General features: G+C 37.5%; 1 protein-coding gene across 1 annotated transcript in view; it reads right to left on the bottom strand.

Annotated features, from left to right (window-relative positions):
- Positions 1 to 13,744, bottom strand: part of TRHDE (thyrotropin releasing hormone degrading enzyme) — a 288,715-nt gene extending 274,971 nt beyond the window's left edge. Inside the window, exons 1-2 of the mRNA XM_058191067.1 lie at positions 11,779 to 13,744; positions 4,812 to 5,085 (exon numbers count right to left, since the gene is read on the bottom strand). Of these exons, the coding sequence (XP_058047050.1) occupies positions 4,812 to 5,085; positions 11,779 to 12,578 (1,074 nt within the window). The 5' untranslated portion in view covers positions 12,579 to 13,744. The remainder of the gene's footprint in view (positions 1 to 4,811; positions 5,086 to 11,778) is intronic.
- Between the last annotated feature and the right edge of the window lie 5,764 nt (positions 13,745 to 19,508).

Below are 19,508 nucleotides of genomic sequence, written 5' to 3'. Positions count from 1 at the left end.
GATCATACCCAGTCATACAATTCTGCCCCTGATGAATAAAACAATGCCGTGAACATCTTGTCTCAGTGCCTAAAGACTGTGACTGTCTGGTGGGGAAACAACAGGTTTCAGCTGAAGCCTGGCAAGACTGAGTGGCTTTGGGCTTGGGAACTTTCCAATTCTAGCATTATACCATCTTTGGAGCTGGATGGGGTGGCACAGAACTGGGGAGTCCCTCCTGAACTCATGACTCCTGCTCAAAGCGTAGATGGTAGTTGTTTATTGGAGGGCCTTTGCACAGCTTTGTATTATGTGTCCATTGTGGATGGGAGAGGACTGTCCACTGTCATTCATTCCCTGATAAACTCCTGCTTGGATTTCTGTAATACCATCTACATGGGGCTGCTTTAGAAGCATATCCAGAAGCTTCAGCCAATGCAACATGGAACAGCGCAGGCAGTTATGTTTGACCTTAGTATGGTACGTTGCACCTCTGCTCTGTGGTCTATATTGGTTGCCAATCTGCTTCTGGGTCCAAATCAAGATGCTACTTTTAAATCTTTAAATCCCTTCATGACATGTGGCCAGTTCATCTGTGGGACCGCTTCCCATAGATGGGTGGCCTGTTCCACCAGATCTGAACTACGCAGTGAGTTCCAGAAGGCAGGTCTTCTCTGCCATGGTGCCCACCTTATGGAACCTTCTCTCACTAGAAGTGGTATTGATCCCTCTTAACATTCCACAGCCCCTTCAGAACATCGCTATGCTTTCAGGCCTGGAGATTCTAGGGGACCAGGGAATTCTGGTTCCTTTACTGTGACTATCATCTTCTCCTGTTTTTATGGCTTTTATACTTGATATAAGTGTTATATAGTTATTATTTTTATTAAATATTTGTAGTACAGCCTAGAGTCACTTTTTGTGAGATAGGCATCCATACAAATTTGACAAATAAATAATATCACAGGTTCCAATTGAAGCGTTACCAAATGGTATTCTTAAACATTAACATTCCTCTTTCTCTCCATATATGCACTGAACAATGAAAATTGTAGTATCTCTATGCTGGCAGTACACAGAATAGTTGCATATGGTATTATAACAACACCTTTGAGTGAAAGACCATTTAAATAAACGCTGTTAATCTATAGCATTATGCTAGTGTATCACTGCTCTTTACTTAATGGATTTGAGATTTATTCAGGTGCAAATCACTATATATTATTCTGATACAGAGAAAGCACAGTCCAATCAAGCTACATGCTCAATTTTTGAAGAAAAGTATTCTTTTCTCTCATTTGAAAGACCTCTAGCAGACAGAAATACCTGTATGAAATGTAATTATCCACATATCTTTTGAAGAAAGAGATCAGGTAAAATAAGGTCGCCAAATGAGTTTGCTGTACTATAACCACTAAATATACTCTCAACTGATAATTCATTCTTCAAGTCAATGCAATGAAAAAAGTAAGTAAATTATACAGCTCTGAAGTCATGTATCAAAGTGTTGCAGTCAGTTACTTTTCAAACAAAAAACAGTAAACAAAATTGTGATTTGGCTTTGGGGAACTTCAAATGAAAGCTAAGTAATATAATTCAAAAACTGCAGCATACCTTTCTGAGAAGTATGTCAGAAAACAATTTCTACTTTCACAACATTTGCTGTGATGAGACGGGAAATATATATTATAATTTTACAATCCAGCTGATTTTAAGATAACCGTCAGTGGGCTGCTCTTCAGTCATATTATCTTACAGTTGGAATCTCAGTTCAGAATTGGAAAGATTTTAAGTCAGACATAAACTCCCAATCTAATTTAATCTCTTTGTTGCAAAGATATGGTATCTGAATCATTGCATATGCAAACTTGAACTCCGTAGATGAGACATGACATAACAATGTAAAATTTAAGAGTACATAGGAAACAGAAAATCTGTTTTGTTTTAAAACTAGAATACAGTATCATAAATTCTGCCAAACTCTTTCAATTGTTTGATTGTTGTGGAGTTTAGGTGAAATCAAATCTGAGTGATGGAAAGCTGATGTGCATTGCCCCACTCACCCCTCTTCCCCTTAGTAGCTTCCACTGTGATTTATTCCAATGGCCCAACCACTACTTCACACTTTGCAGTGTCTCCTTTTTCCTACTTCCCTTTAACTGCCTCAGCACAACATATTCCTCAACCTATCTACATTCAACGTGTAGAACACAGGTCAAGCCCTTTGACTTTTCTTGATCTCTGAATTAAATGGAGAATATACTGTGGAATGTAGCTAACATTCCCTTGTAACCATGCAGGAGGGAAGGAAGGTGCTAGCATGAGTAGAAGGCGGACAGGGCTGCCAATGAGATATGTTGTGCTATAATACTAGTGGTGGCAACTGAGGGAGAAGGTAAAGGATGATTTGGGGAAGATTTGGGAATGAAGTATATGGATTAATGTCCACATCAAGACAGTAATAGTGGATGAGATAACATTGGATGGATGGGAAAAATCAATGAAGCATGCTGTTCTCGGTGCATGGACTAGATATCTGCTTTGATTCAGTACAGATCACATGAAAACAACTGTATAATGCAAATATTTGTTTGTACACAGAATATTTTACATATCCTAGTAAAAATTTAAACAGATGAGAAAACCCTCTGACGTAGGTTTTAATTTGTAATTTTATTACTACCACAATTTGGACTAAACAAAATAACATTTTTCCTGTTTGACTTTCAACAGGAATGTGAATCGGCAGGAAGTTTTGTTTTAAATCATCTATTTACCAGGCAAAATTGTTTGTATATATTTTGGTTTACTACATAGTTACATATATGATGTTTTTAAACAAAAGAAAAATGTCATCAGTAGACCTCCATTAATACATTAACTGTGTAGCTTTCTGCCAGTTACCATAAACCATACATGAATATATCCTTCAACTGGAATACCAAGTGAAGGCTATGATGCAAAAGTCAAATCGATGAGGTACAATATACCATATTTTTTGGAGTATAAGGTGCACTTTCCCACCCACCCCCCAAAAGTGGGTAGAAATGTCTGTGCGAATGTTGCCGAAGCCCTGCCCACCCACCGGCCCCCACCCTTCGGCCATTTTCTGCCTCCACACATCTTGTTTTTGGCCTCTGCACGCTCCATTTTAGACCCGTTCTAGGTAGCAGGGATCACCACAGCACATCACCACTGATCGCCGCCTCTGCGTGTTATGTTTTCAGCCTCCGCGCATTGCATTTTCGGCCTCCCAACATCCTGTTTTTAGCTCCGTGCATCACATTTTCAGCTGGTTCCAGGTGGCATGGATCACCAGCACCAGCACCAATCACTGCCGTCTGAAACCAGCTGAAAACGTGACACACTAAGGCCAAAAACAGGGCATGGAGAGGCCGAAAACGTGATGTGTGTTTTCCCAGGCTGCAGGGATCGCCATGATGGGTTGTGGTGATCCCTGCAGCCTGGAACAGCTGATTGGCAGTATTCTGGGAAGCTGATCCAACTGCCAATCAGCTGCTCATGCTTAATCAGCCTGCAATAATGTTCTGAAGCTGACCAGGCTGTTTGCTGTTTGCTGCAAGGATGCTAACCAGATGAATACTGATGGATGCCAGTAGGCAGAGGCAGACCTTTTTTTCCTGTTTTCCTCCCCCAAAACTAACATGCGTCTTATACTCTGCAGCATAATATACTCTGAAAAATATGGTAAATGTAAACAAAATACTTCCCCACAAACATATGTATGCATTATCTTTATATATAAAAGCCAAATACCACTCACTCATCATGAAATCTCCAGAACGGTAAAGCCTACAAACTTAAAATTTGGCACGTATGTTCCTCTTGGCTTCTAGGTGCTCACTAAGAAAGGATTTTTAGAAATGACCATCAGATCATTAGTATTTCATATACAGTATTATATTCACATATTCTGATGCTAAGGAGGTTCTACTCCCCATCCCCACATGAAAGGAACTCTGTCCCAGAGTTCCATAGAATGGAAAATAGGAAGATTTGGTGGCAAAATTATTAAAATCTCATCCTGGAATAGAAATGCTAATTATGTTAATAGTAAAAATTTTCAAGATAATAATTTGAACAGAAAATAAACTCCAGAATACTTCACAGAATTTGTAGTTAGTTCCACTTTTGAACTTAAGAACAAATATCAGCCTTCAGTAGGGTGTTATTTGAATCCAAACTGTACAGTAATTCAAACATGGTCAGAAATATATTTAAAATCACAGTTGACTCACTACATTATTCCTTATGGGGAAAAAAATTGTTTGGTACTTGTCATTTTTGTTACTCATCATACCTTCCAGAACCAATGAATGACAAGTACCAAGGTACTATCGTACTTAAAACGGGGGAGGGACCTTTCATTACTAACTAAACATCCATGAAAAAGCCTTATTTTGGAAGATGGCATACACATTTTGAAAGAATGAAGGATATCTAAGCTTTTAATAATAACAGTTCCTTTGACTGATTTTTATAAATGATGCTAGCTACTGACCACCGCCATGTTGCCACAAGTTATAAATTAAATAAATAAATACAAATAAAGAATTTTATATCTATATTAAAAGATGCAACAAATCTTTAAAGCTGATTCAACAGCTCAATCCTATATTCTCTTTTCTCACTCCAAAAGATTAAGCAGGTATTCCAGACTGTCAGTATTAGGTGCTAATTGGCTGTCTATAAATTAAACAGACATGGTCATTAGCCAAAGAGACTTTGGTGAATAACTAAACACTTTTATCCGAACGTATCATGTTCATTCCCAAACGTTTCCCAATGAAAGTAGACTGAGCAATACTTACTACAATACCATTGTTTGTGGTAGTCTCACGGTATGTAAAATTGCAAACAGCCCAAGCTAAATAGTATGTGGACATGAGTGGAGTCTGTGAAAAGTGATCGGTAACCCATCCATCTTCTTCAGAAACAGAAGTTTCCACTGGCATATTGGACAAAGATAAATAAGTTGCTTGATGTTTGATGCTGATTTTAAATGTGGCTTTGTAGATAGGCTCATCAAAGCAAGGAAAGGCTTTTCTGGCATGTGTAGGAGAAAACTGTGTAACTGCAAGAAATCTGGAAGGAAAAAAAATGTTTTTATTCAGAATTAGATGCAAAAAAAATTGCAATGCAAAAGAGGGCAAGTTTGGATTAGTAGTTAAGATACTAGGCTAGAAACCAGAAGCATGTGAATTCTAATCCTGCCTTAGATCAGCTGAGTGACTTTGGGCCAGTCGCTCACACACCCTCTGCCCACAGTATCAGACTCAGGCAATAATCAGTTCAATTCCTGTCAGTCAACTCCCTGTTTCACCCAATGCAGCAACCCCTGGTTCATTTTTTTTTAAAAAGGATCAACTTGCAGGAAATTTGCAATGAAAAAAAAAAAAAAGAGCAACAGTCATTGTGAAGCTTTGTCAACATTTTTTTTCCTTTTGGACTAAAATTATTTGGTTTTGAATGATCTTTCATTATGTATAACTAGAATTATTAAAGGTAAAAGTTCCCCTCGCACATATGTGCTAGTCGTTGCCGACTCTAGGGGGCAGTGCTCATCTCCGTTTTAAAGCCGAAGAGCCAGCACTGTCCGAAGACGTCTCCATGGTCATGTGGCTGGCATGACTCAACACCAAAGGCACACGGAACGCTGTTACCTTCCCACCAAAGATGGTCCCTATTTTTTCTACTTGCATTTTTACGTGCTTTCGAAACTGCTAGGTTGGCAGAAGCTGGGACAAGTAACGGGAGCTCACCCCGTTACACGGCAGCACTAGGGATTCAAACCACTGAGCTGCCGACCTTTTGATCGACAAGCTCAATGTCCTAGCCCCTGAGCCACCGCATCCCTCTAACTAGAATTAGTATAGCCATATCTGTATCTGTGGATTTTTATAAGAAAACATGTTTTGTTGAATTTGAAAAAGTGTTTGAAAGAGCAGTAATAAACAACATAAAACCAAAATTAGATTTAACACTAGAGAAAATATTTATCTGGTAGCTTAAAAACCAATATGGTTTTTAAAAACCCTTGGGGTATCTTACAAAGTGCTGCAACCTATAGCAAAATCTTAGACAAGAATATATCCAGGAAAAATAAAAGCAAGTTAACTATAGTTTATAATTATATTAATGATATAATTACCTTTTGGGAACTCTGTAAGAAAGTAATAATGCACTCTGCCTCCATAATGCTGTACAGTGTTTTCTCATCTAAGAATGCTTGACACCTTCAATTCAGTGTTGACTTCTGACAACTGTCTGGACAAGTCCCTGAAGTTTACCTGACAAGATTTCATTAATGGTTTGCCATTACTTGCTTCACAGAACTGAATGTGTGTGATTGGCCCAAGGTCACACAGTTGGCTTTGTGGTTAAGATGAGACTAGAACTTACGGTCTCTTGGTTTCTAGCCTGTTGCCTTAACCACTATACCAAACTGGTTCTCACTAGAATACTTTGGAAACTGTTGCTTTTATAAGCAAAGTATCAGTAATATTAGAAATTTAAGGTATTTGCTAGATGCCAATCTTGCCCCATCAGTAATAATTCCCTGATATATTACTATGTGTAGCATTTATCAAATAGAAATACTAAGAAAAACTGTATCAAATATATATAAAATCATTGGCTTAGTTCAAAGAGCATTATGTACAGCAAATTTTAGGCTACCTTTTCCCTCTTTATTTGCACATTTTTAAAAAAGAACTGAAAACCTCTACTTTTGGTTTTGAATATATTGCAATTCCAAATTACAAAACAAACAGAAACAAGGATTGTTTTCAGAGCCATATTTGTTAACTAAAACAAGACACGATTTGCTAGGTTTGTTGTAATGGGATATTGCAAATTAGTCAATATCAAAAGTAAAAGTAATTTCCTTTTCAGATTTGCAGAGAAAAAGTGAAGAGACAACATGGAATCCCATGGCCATACTACCGGTATAACATTTTGTTTGAATTTGGCTTTATTAATTCCAACGGAAAAATACTTATTTAATGATGGAAGGGTGGTGAAAGTTTAAAAACTATTGAAAATTAATCCACATTCTATATGTTGACATGCCCGCACATACATTATATTTATTACTCATATTGTAACAATAGCTAAGACACCGACTGCTTGTTTTACTGAGTTGAAGGATTTTAAACCTCTATTTTATTTCTGTATAATGTTTGTATTTCTTTTTTATCTATAAAGAAAAACTAATGAAACTCTGTATGATAGAGCTACAAAGCTGATGGAAGTTTTGAAATTTTGTTCAATTTCTTTTAACCACACATTTGCATGAGAATTATGATTTCATATTTTTAGGCAGAACGTGATTTTAATTTATATTGTTGTATGTCTGACAATATTTTCTATAGTCTTCAAAGACCAAATATTTACTATTTTTCAAATAAATGTATGTAACTGACAAATGAAACATGCCTGTATTAAAATGACACTTTTAAAAGTGTGATTGTGATTTTTAAAATATTTAGTTTTCTGTAATCATTTCACTGCAATTTCAATGTTCTAAATTATTAGATGTTTAAATAAATACTAAATCCCACTTGTTTTCTTATTAATGCCTCCTCATGTTCCCAGACTACTTTTAAAAAAATCAACTTTCTTATATTTTAATTGAGGAATATTTTCAAGTACTTAGTTCTTGAACTTGGCATAATCTCAAAACCCTCATTAAAAAGAATTATTAAAATTCCTACTATAAAAGCTGGAATCATTACATTGACTTTAAAAATTAATTGTGATAAGTTGAAACATATATGATAGTTGAAAATATGCATTCTAAAAATGGTTAATGATATAATTATTTCAAATAAAAACATGTCCAAAGCTCACCCACTTTGTGAGGTGAGGTTTGTGACAACTGGTTGTTCTATGGCATTCCAAACCACTAATATCAGAATATCTGGAGCAAAATTAATTACAGGACTAAATTTTCAGTCAGAGTGGATGAACTGATATGGACATTCTTTAGATTCATAATAAGTATCAGAAGGAACATATTGAAAAGTTGTTTTTAAAAAAATATTTATAGATGAAACTGATGTTGACCTGGTGATAATTTGTGCTTCATGAAAGACTTACAAATGCCATTCTTAGCCCTCAAATACTAAATTATATGTGTGGGAGATCAATCTTATCTTTGTATACTTCACGAAGCATAAATAATTATGTTCTAACACATTGTGCTCTATGTGCTGAATATAAATGAAATGAAGTAAAAGCTTATTTATATATTCTGATACTTGTTGAAAATAAATTAGAGTATTAAAATGTATTCATAGCTAGTGGGCCTTGTGGGGTACTTAATAACATGGTGGTTTTAATATATTAGAAAACATCTTGACTATCAAGTCATTTATTAGAACAATGCAAATAGAAGTCTGTGGTCCTGTATATGCTTTGTTTAAACTTCAGAAATTACACACGTGGTAGCTGATGACAGGATTATATCTCAAATGTATAATTATGGGAAAGAAAAACTTACAGGATGGCATCCTTGAATACAGATGTACCTAGTTTAATTCTACCTTTTCTATTAAAAAGGCAGATATGTTTCCTAAAACATCCTGTCTAGAAATTTGTTTTGAAAAGTAACAAAACTATTAGGATTGAAGGAATTGTTTTATTCTAATATATATAAAATCAGTTATCCAGTTCATTTTTAGGATAATTTCTATATGATGTCCCTTAAAATACTGTTATGTCACCAATACAATGACAACTAAAACTTTTATTATAATGTTTTGATTTTACTTTAAACCATCGAAGATTAAAATTACCTCAACAGAAAAATTAGTATTTTTAGACTCTCAGCAATATTTTAGAAATATTTATGGTATTTGCTGATACAGTCAAGAGATTAGCCCAATCTTCCTTTATCTACCTTTATCACTTCTACGGAAGACTTATGATAACAAAACATTGGATCAAATGAACAAATAAAGGAAATATAAGTCTGCTAAAGTCAATTAAATATAAATAACTCAAAGGATATAACTGCTTGGGAGTTATTTAGCTATTTATCATTAGGCTATTGTGCAAAGAATGTTGATTGATATTTTGTATGCTGATTACTAATTTTCTTAACTGCTACATAATCCCATGAAAATTCTGAAATCATTTTAATTATAGGTCATCCTGTTTCAAACAGTTATAGGGTTGCCAAACTTTCAGGCATATTTTTCCACAGATATGTGTTCTAGATCATGATTGCCAAATAAACTTCTTCAAAAAAGAAACAATTCAATGTGGTCTATATTTCAAAAATACTTTACTTCTGTCTCAGAAAAGTACAAAGTGCTTGAACCTCTCTATGTGAGATTAGGTATTGATCTGTTGACTTAAATAGAGCTGGACCAATTTACAGCAATTTAAAATTTTGTTTTGTGCAATCCTTTGATAACTGAGCGATTCAATGGCACTCTACTCAGAAGAAAATGCCACAATATTCACTGAAGATTATTTGCTGACAAATGGGTACACGACTGCAACATAAATGTATAATCAGTAAATAACTATATGAATAGATATCAAAAGCTATTGGTATTATTTCTTCTGTGTGTACATATACTAAGACTTCTTTGTAATTGTTATATTACTGTATGTGTATTACTTATAATTTTGCCACAGCCTTTCAATTACTTCTTTGCACTTGCCATATTTTATTGTAATTTCTTTTTTTCATAGTTGTAGCTTCCAGAGTCCACCTTCCACGAGAGTTTGGTAGCAAACAAGTTTAAGAAATTATTATTATATAGCTTAGAAAGGAAATTTGCCTCTCACCACATTTCTCTGTAGAGATGTATTAGAAATCATATGTTCAGTAGAAAGTCATTGATTAAAGCAATGAAAATAGAAGTCTGTGATCCTGCATATACTTGCTGCATGGGGTTTGGAGGTAATATCCTTTTAATGGACCATTACGCTAAAAAATCATTTCACACCTTTTGAGGAAAGCTATAGTAGTAGTATCAGGTACAGAATATTGGCATAATTAAGGTGAAGGCACTCTCATTTTTTGGATGGCTATGACTTAAGTAAACTAGTTGCTCAAGAGAAACTCTCAAAGAAATTATGAGGGGTACAGAATAAGATTGTTGGATTTTCAGTCATGTTCAGTATTCATTTTATATTTCTGATAACAAAGTTATCATAAATTTAGTTCTGCTTTCCTTAACCTAAAGCTTTTTTTAAGGAATTAGGCTAGGCTTTGATCTTTGATTTCCTGAATAAAAAAACCTAAACCTGGTCTTAACAGACTTGGTCTATACAATGTGATTAAAAAGGGAAGTGAACTATTTAAGAATGATCAGTAAAGAAGCCCAAGACTTTCTTCTCAACTGCAGAGTATATTTGGAATGGGTGGTCTAAAATCATAACAAGGAAAGGAGTGGTTTTCTTTATTTGTAATTCTACTTCTGAAACCTTCCCTTCATTTGTTCCTGTTTTCTCTGCAAATCCATGTTTACTATCAAGCAGATCTAAACCACCACTCCAACTGTAAAATATTTATACAAACTTGCTCTAAAATTCTCAACAAGTTTAGTCCTAAAGTCCTTTGCAGCTCACTTAGACATACAACAAAATATTTCCTTAATATACTGTAGCTAGGTAGACAATGTACTGGTGGTACTCTTTAAAACTTTCTCAGTAAGGTAAGTGTCTTTAAATTCTTTCTAAATAACTCCTTTTATCTCAGTTGTTATGCTTGTTGATATAACAAATACATATGGAACAGTGCCAAGTTAAAAAGAATTGACTAATTTCTCTTACAGCAAGAGTAACCAATTTGCTGCTTTCAGATACTTTTTATTGGCAATTCAATCAGTGAGGTGAAAAACCACAACATTGGAAAGACAGCAGGCTGCCTATCCTGTCTTGGACCTTATGCTGAGATGTAGGAAATAGTGGTTAGTCAAATACAGCTCTCTTACAGACTTGAAAACACTTGCAAATTATTCTGTTAACATCCCAGGGTCAATTACAGTTAGAAGCTATGGGTAGTAAAATCCACTTCCCTACAAGGATACAGCTAAAAACAACTAATGAACTACAATGAATTGTTCCCCTTTTTCCTAGGATTGTCACACAGATTTGCCTTTTTGTGAAATGAAACCAAGAATAAATGCAGGGAGACCCCATTGTGCAGACACAGGTATAGCAGAATAAAATTACTTTGCTGTTAGTATTGCTATAGTAAGAGATCTTCTCTCTTAACTGCGTTTCAGAATTAAAGTATCCTAAAAGAAATGTGTTCTTCTAAGGTCTTCAGCCTTAAAATACTCTATAATTGCTGTATTCTGCTTCTTTTATCTGGTTCTCCTTGAACAGGAAAGTTTATACACACTTTAAGCCAGTAAATGTTGCAAACAGAAGGGCAGTTAAATTCCAAATTTAATTGATCAGATCCTGCCTAAGTAAAATGTGAACGTTGCTGGAGGTAGGGGATGGAGCAAGGTCACATGAAAACTTTTGCAGAAGTTTAATTCAAGTGGATTTAACTCCAAACATATTCATTTCTGACATACAGATGTATTAACGATGCTTATAAAGTCTCTTATGTCCTAAAATAAAATAATTTTTTAAAAAGTTTTTTTGGGGGGGGTACTAGGAAGTTAAACCTTTTGGTTAACATGACTCTATTAATAGAAATGGTGACCTTATGCAGGAATTTTCAGGAAGCACTTGTTATTCCGACTTTACACAATAAAAAACGGGAAGAGGATAAAGGAACGGCAAGCATGGAAAGGAAATCGATACCTTCTTTCCCCGTAGAGGACATAAGAGCTGCGGAAAAACCCCAAAAGCTCGTTCTCGATCGGAGCGTTGTAGAGGATCTTAAGGTTGTAACTTCTCTGTTCCTCTAAGCTCCGATTGAGGACTATGACGAAGACCTGGGTCTGTGGGTAAAGGAAGAAGCCAGAGACGTTCAAGGCACCGGCCAGCCGGTCCTCAGCCACGCGGACTGCTTCGATGTGCATGCGGTGGGCGTGGAGAACGATGTAACGGGTGGCGTTGAGACACTCGACTTGCACGTTGACCTCGCCGCTGAAGGTGAAGTTCTCCATGAAGACGCTCAGCATCAGGTTGTAGTGGAGGGGGCGCAGGTGTCCGGGAAGGCGCAGCTGGGTCCAGGGCTGCTGCTCCCGCCGTCTCGGCCACTCCTCCTCCTCCTCCTCTTCTTCCCCTCTAGCAGCTTCCAACGCCACTTTCTCTTCGCCTGCACTTCCAGGGGTTTCCCCGGCGCTGTTCTGGTTCAGGCGGGCACTTCCTGCGGGGGCTGCGGCGGCAGCTGCCGCCGGGACACTCCGGTTGCCCGCCCTGCCTCCTGGGCCGTCAGACGCGTTGCCGCTGCTGCACTCCTCGATACGCACGCTGAGCAGCACGGCGATCATGGTGACCACCAGCAGTGCCAGGATGGAGATGGCGAAGCCCATCACCAGGCGCTTGTGCACCGTTATGTGTCGCTCGGTGGTGCGGGGTCGAGCGGCCGCCGCGTCTGCCCACTGGCCGGAGAGCCCCCTGCCGCCGTTCCTCAGAGCAGCGTCCTCCTCGATCATCCTGAGCACGAAAGATCAGCTCTTCTGACGCTTCTCGGCCAGGAACATCAAAGTAGCGCCACCCTTGGCTCCTCCCGCAGGGTTGCCGCCGTCCTCCGCCGGGGCCAGTAACGCATCAGAGACCGCCGAGAGGAACGGGGAACGGAGGGAAAGACCGGGGAAGCACCTAGCAGAGGGAAAAGCCCTCCGCTTCTCTTCTTGCTGCCTCCCAGCCTTCTTCTGCCGCAGCCGCTGCGGGTGTCACTTTGCGAGGAACCCTTCGCACTCCCTAAGAGCAGCCCCGGCGGCCAAAGGAAAGCTCCCCGCGGCCCATGTGGGAGGAAGGCGGGAGGAGGAGCCAGCGAGGGCTTCGGGCGCCGGGCGTTCTCTTCTAGGCAGGTCTGGGCGCCGTTTCTCGGTCGGCGCTGGAAGGAGAGGATCTCGTGCGGACGCAGCGAAAAGAGGCAAGCGCTCCGGTTGGCCGCCTCCTCGGTCTCCACAGGCTACTTATGCGCTCCCTCAAACTCGCCGCGCCACAAACTCTCCTCCCACTCAGCCCCTCTTGACTTAAAGGGTCCGCTCCTTGCTTCGCCGGCGCCCATTTTTGCCTCGACGGCTCAGGCGCTCCCAAGAGAAAGAAGAATCCCAGGCGAAAGGGATCTCGGTACGAAGGAGGAGAAGGGAGACGAACCAGAAGCTGACTTTTCAGCTCCGCGCAGCTTCGGCTTCCGGGCGCCTGCAAGCACCGTTGTGTATACTTCGGCGGCGGCTCTGGAAGCGGAGAGTCTGTAGACTGCGCGTCTCTGGGAGCGCCTGAAGCTTGACGCGGCTGCCTGGGCGCTTGGTGGTCCCGCGCTCTGTCGCGAGCCCGGAGTCCGCGGGTTGCAAAACAACCCCTGGACTCCCGAAGAGAACTCGTCGAGCGAAGAAGTCGGAGCAGGTCGGTCGTGGCCGCCGCACCTGAGCGGCGCAGCTACATTCTTTTGAAAAGGTCTGGCTGAGAGACTTGGGAAAGTCCCAGGAGGCAGAGCAAGGAGGGGACAGGTTAAGGAGGGGAGAACGAAATCCGCGCGCGACCGGCCGACTGGTGTTCAGCTCCTCTCGCACGTTTCAGAAGAAACGCAGGCGCGCGCGCACATCGTGCAGCAGCCACCAATAAGGTCTATGGAACCATCCGCGGCGCTGACTCTTTGAGCGGAGTGGAGGTGGGGGGGGGACGACACACATACACTACCGTGGTCGGGAGAGGTGCAGAGGGCGAGCAGTGCTTGACGCTGAAGGGACGGGTGGCCTCTTAGGCTTGAGCTAATGAGTTAATTTTCTGGCGAACGCCACATTTGGTCCGTCGCGAGATCCCCCCCCTTTATACACAGACATGTTCAATATGCATACACACGCATGCATGTTCAGTAGCCATGCACGCATACGTGTGTGTGTGTGTGTGTGTGTGTGTGCTGAACATGTATAAATACATTAGAATGACAGCCTGTTTTATAGATTAAATCTATAGGATCCATTCAAAGAAGTGCCTTTACCCAGGAATTGAATCTTTCCTATGGTCCCTGAGGATTTGTCCTCACGTTTTGTCCTCAGAAATCAGTATCATGCAAAGTACTTTTTCTGCTATGTAGAGACACTAGAATGGGCAAAGTTAAACCTTAATAGAATATATTATTCCTCAAATATTACCCTAATCCATAACATGGTTTGTTATATATAAACCCAACTTCATGCTTAGCACATTGTGTGAATGGATATTGAAGTCTCCTCACCAAAGCTTGAAACAATGGTTTAATATTTGTGAACCAGTCTATAAATATAATGTGTACAAGACATCTGAAGTACGCCAGACAAGTGGCTTAATAATAGTAACAGTCCTCAATTGATAGGCATGTTCCTGTCCCTCATGATAGATTTGTTTTCAGTGAGCACTTCAGAACTAGCACAGAGAACAATCTTGCATACCCTACTGGAAATCATAAGTGATATCCCAAGTCTATTGTTTTTAATGCTATTTGTAAATGAATAAGCATGATATAAAATAAATAATTCTTTACAATAATTACATCCAGCATTGGAATCCACATATAAAGGCTTAATAACAAAGAAGAATATTTAAAGGAACTAGTACTATATCAATGAAATTTTGATGGTAAGAAGGCAACCAAATTACTTTATTAACCCTTGATTCTTTTTGGAAGTATTAGACCTCTTGAACTGGTTATTTAATTTATATGCAGGTGCTAGCTAAGTGTTTTTAAAGGCGAAAGTGAAGTCTTCAAATTGACCTGTCAGATACGTTTTTTATTCAGATATCTATAACTGAGCAGCTGTCCGTGAAATGTGTAAGCAATTCACTACAGCAATCCCTGCAAATTATGACAAAGATAATTTGTGTCAGAAAGTACTTGTGATTCTAGATAAATTCATGCTTCAGTAGTGCAAATGCAGAATCAACCTTACAACAAATGTTATTTTATTGTGATGGGAAGGAGCTTTTGTAGTAAATGCCAGTGGTCAGTTATTTTGGTCTAATAATCTGCCTTTAGCTGAACTGAAAAATTGTTTAGAAAAGTTTGCAAACCCAAACTTTCTTCAATCAGGATAAGCTGATATAGGCACCAAACACATACTACCAGGTCCTTAATAACAGCTACCAAAAAGCAAAACTAAAAATGAAAGGGTAGGAAAAAAATACAAAGAAGGGAAGAAAAGTTCGAAGTCTGAGTCTGCAGAAAGATTTGTTCATGTTCTAAATGCCTCTCTGGAAAACTTAACCAAAACTGAACCAAGAATGTATGAAGAAAATGCCTCTATTCTTAGTAAATGAAGAAAATGCTTCTTCATAAAACAAAGCAAGGTCTTGTGTTCTCTTTCAACACAAACTATTTCCAAACTATTTCATTATTCCTAGATCTATATTTTAACACTAGCCACATTCCAGTTTCATATTTAGTAAAGAACAATGTTTTTTATTAATTTTGTTACTATCCCCTCAAAGTACATTATATTTTCAATGATCTGATGTTATGCTTTCCTACCAGGAGGACCATTTACAGTCTAAAATAGATGCAGAAACAGCAGAGAGATGTCCTCATACTACATAAATATAAATACATACAGCATATGTAAGCAAGGGGAAAGTGAGTTATTTTCTTATTGTATGTTCATTGGGGTACAATAAGGAAAATAGTACAATACTCCAAGGATGGTTAGGAAATATTCATTTTGAAGTGTGTTAAAATGTAAAATCTGAATTGTGCCATTCTTGGATGGAATTCTATGCACAGGGATCAGCAAAGAGACTAGAATTGTTTTATAGAGCAGGCAAACCTTGTACGACTCAGGATAGTGAAGCTGGATGGGGCAGGATGAAAGTAGAAAGCCCATGAAGGTAAGGTAGAGAGCCCATGAAGCTTTGAAGATAAGGACAGAAAGCTTAATGAGGATGGATTGAAAGAGGAATGGTTTGAGAGATATGGTTAAAAATTGTAAGCCAAGTACAGTTATAAGAATATAGATGAGTCAATACAAGTACAAAGAGAAGGATACTTCAAAGGATATTCAGCGTTAAAGTTATTTGGGATAAATGTATATTTTTTTAGTGAAAAAGCAATTCTTATACCCAAAATTTCTAGGAGCTGAATGGAATCCTGATTATGAGTCAAATTATGCATCAATGATTTATAGATTTATCTTTATCTTATATCTATATGAATTTTATGAATTTTTATCCTTGGTTTATGGTCCAAACTTATCCTAAAAAGTAAGCTAAATAATATTTTTATGTATTGAAGTAATATTTAATATTTTACTCAAGCTACAAAATTGTAGAATGTATGGAAAAAAATACTGTAGTTATTATTATTGTTTTATATTTACATGCAACCTGATTCCCAGCAACTTTTGCCATTTTGCGGTTCAAGTAAATAGTGGAAATCCATGGCCAGGATGGAAATTTCTATGAAATTTGTTATGTTTGTTTAGATGCTTTCAAACATTTTATGACATGTTTTTCAAGTATGCATTATGGAAATAACCATCTGTGCAATATTTATGAACTGCAGGAATTCATATACAAAATTCCACAAAACAGGTTTCAAGAACAGTTCAGTGTTAAGCTTCAATATTGTAACTACACATATGTCTTGATAACTCTGTAATCTAGACCCATTTGAAATATTTATATTCAGATTTTCTGTAGAAACTGCAAGAGAATTGCTACCATGCAATTGGTGGTGGGGGGAATCACTACTTTTCCAATTTTGGCATTATTTTTTAAAATGCCAAATGACCTATACCAGTATATTTCTATACCAGTATAGAACACAACTATTATTTTCTCACAAAAGCTTAAAGCTATTGATTTCATCTGGTTCAAAGTCATCCTAGGAATTCAGAATCAGGAACACAAACACAGTCTTATGATTCACCATTTTACTTTGACATTTTATCATTTTTGATAGAGGCAATAGTAACTATAGAGTAATTGAGAGAATTCTGCTGCATCCAGTTAGTATGCCTTTTAACCACACTAATTAAATGTTACCTGCAAACTATGTCCTAGGAAGTGTACTAATACTATTAATGTAAATAAATATGATTAGAATACTTTTATTATAATTATGCCTTCCTTATGGGACCTGAGTTGGCTATTTTAAGAAAGTATCTGGGGAAGTTCAATCATAATCTGATCCAACTATTATCTTTTGTTAAGGAGAATAGAATGGAATGGAACAGAACGGAACAGAAAGGAACAGAATAGAATTCTTTACTGGCCAAGTGTGATTGAACACACATGGAATTTGTTTTGGTGCATATGCTCTCAGTGTACATAAAAGAAAAGGTACATTCGTCAAGAATCATAAGATACAATACTTAATGATAGTTATAGGAACAAATAACCAATCAAATCATATTAGGAAACAGTCAATATAAATCGTAAGGATACCAGCAGCAAGGTTACAGCATACAGCGTAAGTGGGAGGAGATGGGTGATAGTAACGATGAGAAGATTAATAGTAATATAGACTTAATAACTAGTTTGACAGTGTTGAGGGAATTATTTGTTTAGCAGAGTGATGACATGCGGGGAAAAACTTCTTGTGTCTAGTTGTTCTGGTGGGCAGTATTCCATAGTGTTGTTTTGAGGGTAGGAGTTGAAACAGTTTATGTCCAGGATGTGAGGGGTCTGTAAACATTTTCATAGTCCTCTTTTTGACTCATGCAGTATACAGGTTCTCAATGGAAGGCAGGTTGGTAGCAATTGTTTTTTTCTGCAGTTCTAATTATCCTCTGGAGTCGGTGTCTGTCTTGTTGGGTTGCAGAACCAAACCAAACAGTTATAGAGGTACAGATGACAGACTCAATAATTCCTCTGTAGAATTGTATCAGCAGCGCCTTGGGCAGTTTGAGCTTTCTGAATTGGCGCAGAAAGAACATTCTTTGTTGTGCTTTTTTGATGTTAGGTGTCCATTTTAGTATTGAGATATTTCTAGGTATTGAGAACCTAGAAATTTGAAGGTGTCTACTGCTGATACTGTGTTGTCTAGTATTGTAAGAGGTTTCATATACCATTAGAATTATTCTAATGAATTTAGGATTGTAGCATGCATGGGAGAGGATCAACACTATGGGATGATAGTTTTATATTCTGCAAGTCTTGGAGTATTTTATTTACTGTGATAAATTCATAATTAAATCACTGAACATGTTGACCTCTGTGATGCTGCTGGATGTTAAAAGACTGACTCTGTATTTTATTATAGTTTAACATTCCAGACCCTTCAGTATATTATATGTGTGTGATTACTTTTCGGAGCTGTAGGACTTCACATGCTTTAAAACGTCTTTCTTCCTAGATAAGATGTTTTAGAACACAACTAGACTCATTTCAGACAATGTAATTCCTATTTTATATAAAAATGCAGAAGTAAATTAGACCAGCAACATAAGATCGATTTTCTTTTTGTTAAGATTCTAGTAAGATTATTTGCCATTTATCTAAAAAAAAACCCAATCAAGAAGAGTTTTTAACTATATATCATATAGATGGGACAATTCATTTATGGGGATGAACTTCTCAAGTAAGAATTATAATATATATTCAGGTGATAGATAATTTTAATATTTATGATCCATTTTTCTGTTTTATGAAAAATTTCCTTGAGTAACTTTGGACATTTTAGCACCTTTTTCCATGTTAGTTGTGGGGATATCTAAATTTGATGATGAAGTCTTTCTTCATGTAGTTGTAGGAAAAGAAGGAGAAAGAATCCCAACTCCTAAAACATTTAAAGATTCATAAAATACTGATTACTGCCCATTTCGTTTATCTAATAGCTGCTACCATTTCTAAAATAATAGTGTAGATCTTTTTACTTAACACACACACATACACACACACAAACATATACACAAGCATGTTTTTAAAAGAGAATTTAAATTCTCTTTTAAATTCTAGACAGCCACCTGTCTGAAATGGCATAGGATCTCCTGCTTGAACAGAAGAGTTGGACTAGAAGACCTCCAAGGTCCCTTCCAGTTCTATTCTGATTGATTGAAATAACATTGGACACTGGAAGATACAGTTATGGCACAATGGAAAACTGATTTAGTGGACAGAAATGTTAGATTAGAAAATAATGTTTTTAAATTTATAATGCTTCAATCGTAACATCATTACACTGAAGACAATGTTTTTAATCTTGCAGGGAAGCTGTATAATCCTCTGAGTCCGCTTTTTTGTTGGCTGCAGTCCTATCATCCCTTGGAAATAAGCCACATTAAGTTCAATGGGATTTATGTTTAAGCAACTATGTGTAATATTATTCAGACAATCAAAGATTCCTTACATTCTGTTTAAGATAGCTTAGTTGTGTCAACCTTACTAAACTTAAAATATATTGAGGAAAAGATCAGTTGGATAAAGGCTGAATTATGGATTTGATT

The sequence above is a fragment of the Ahaetulla prasina genome, chromosome 7 (assembly GCF_028640845.1).
Source record: "Ahaetulla prasina isolate Xishuangbanna chromosome 7, ASM2864084v1, whole genome shotgun sequence".
Lineage (NCBI taxonomy): Eukaryota > Metazoa > Chordata > Lepidosauria > Squamata > Colubridae > Ahaetulla > Ahaetulla prasina.
Note: the sequence above shows the minus strand (reverse complement) of the source record. Positions and strands in the feature narration are given on the sequence as shown.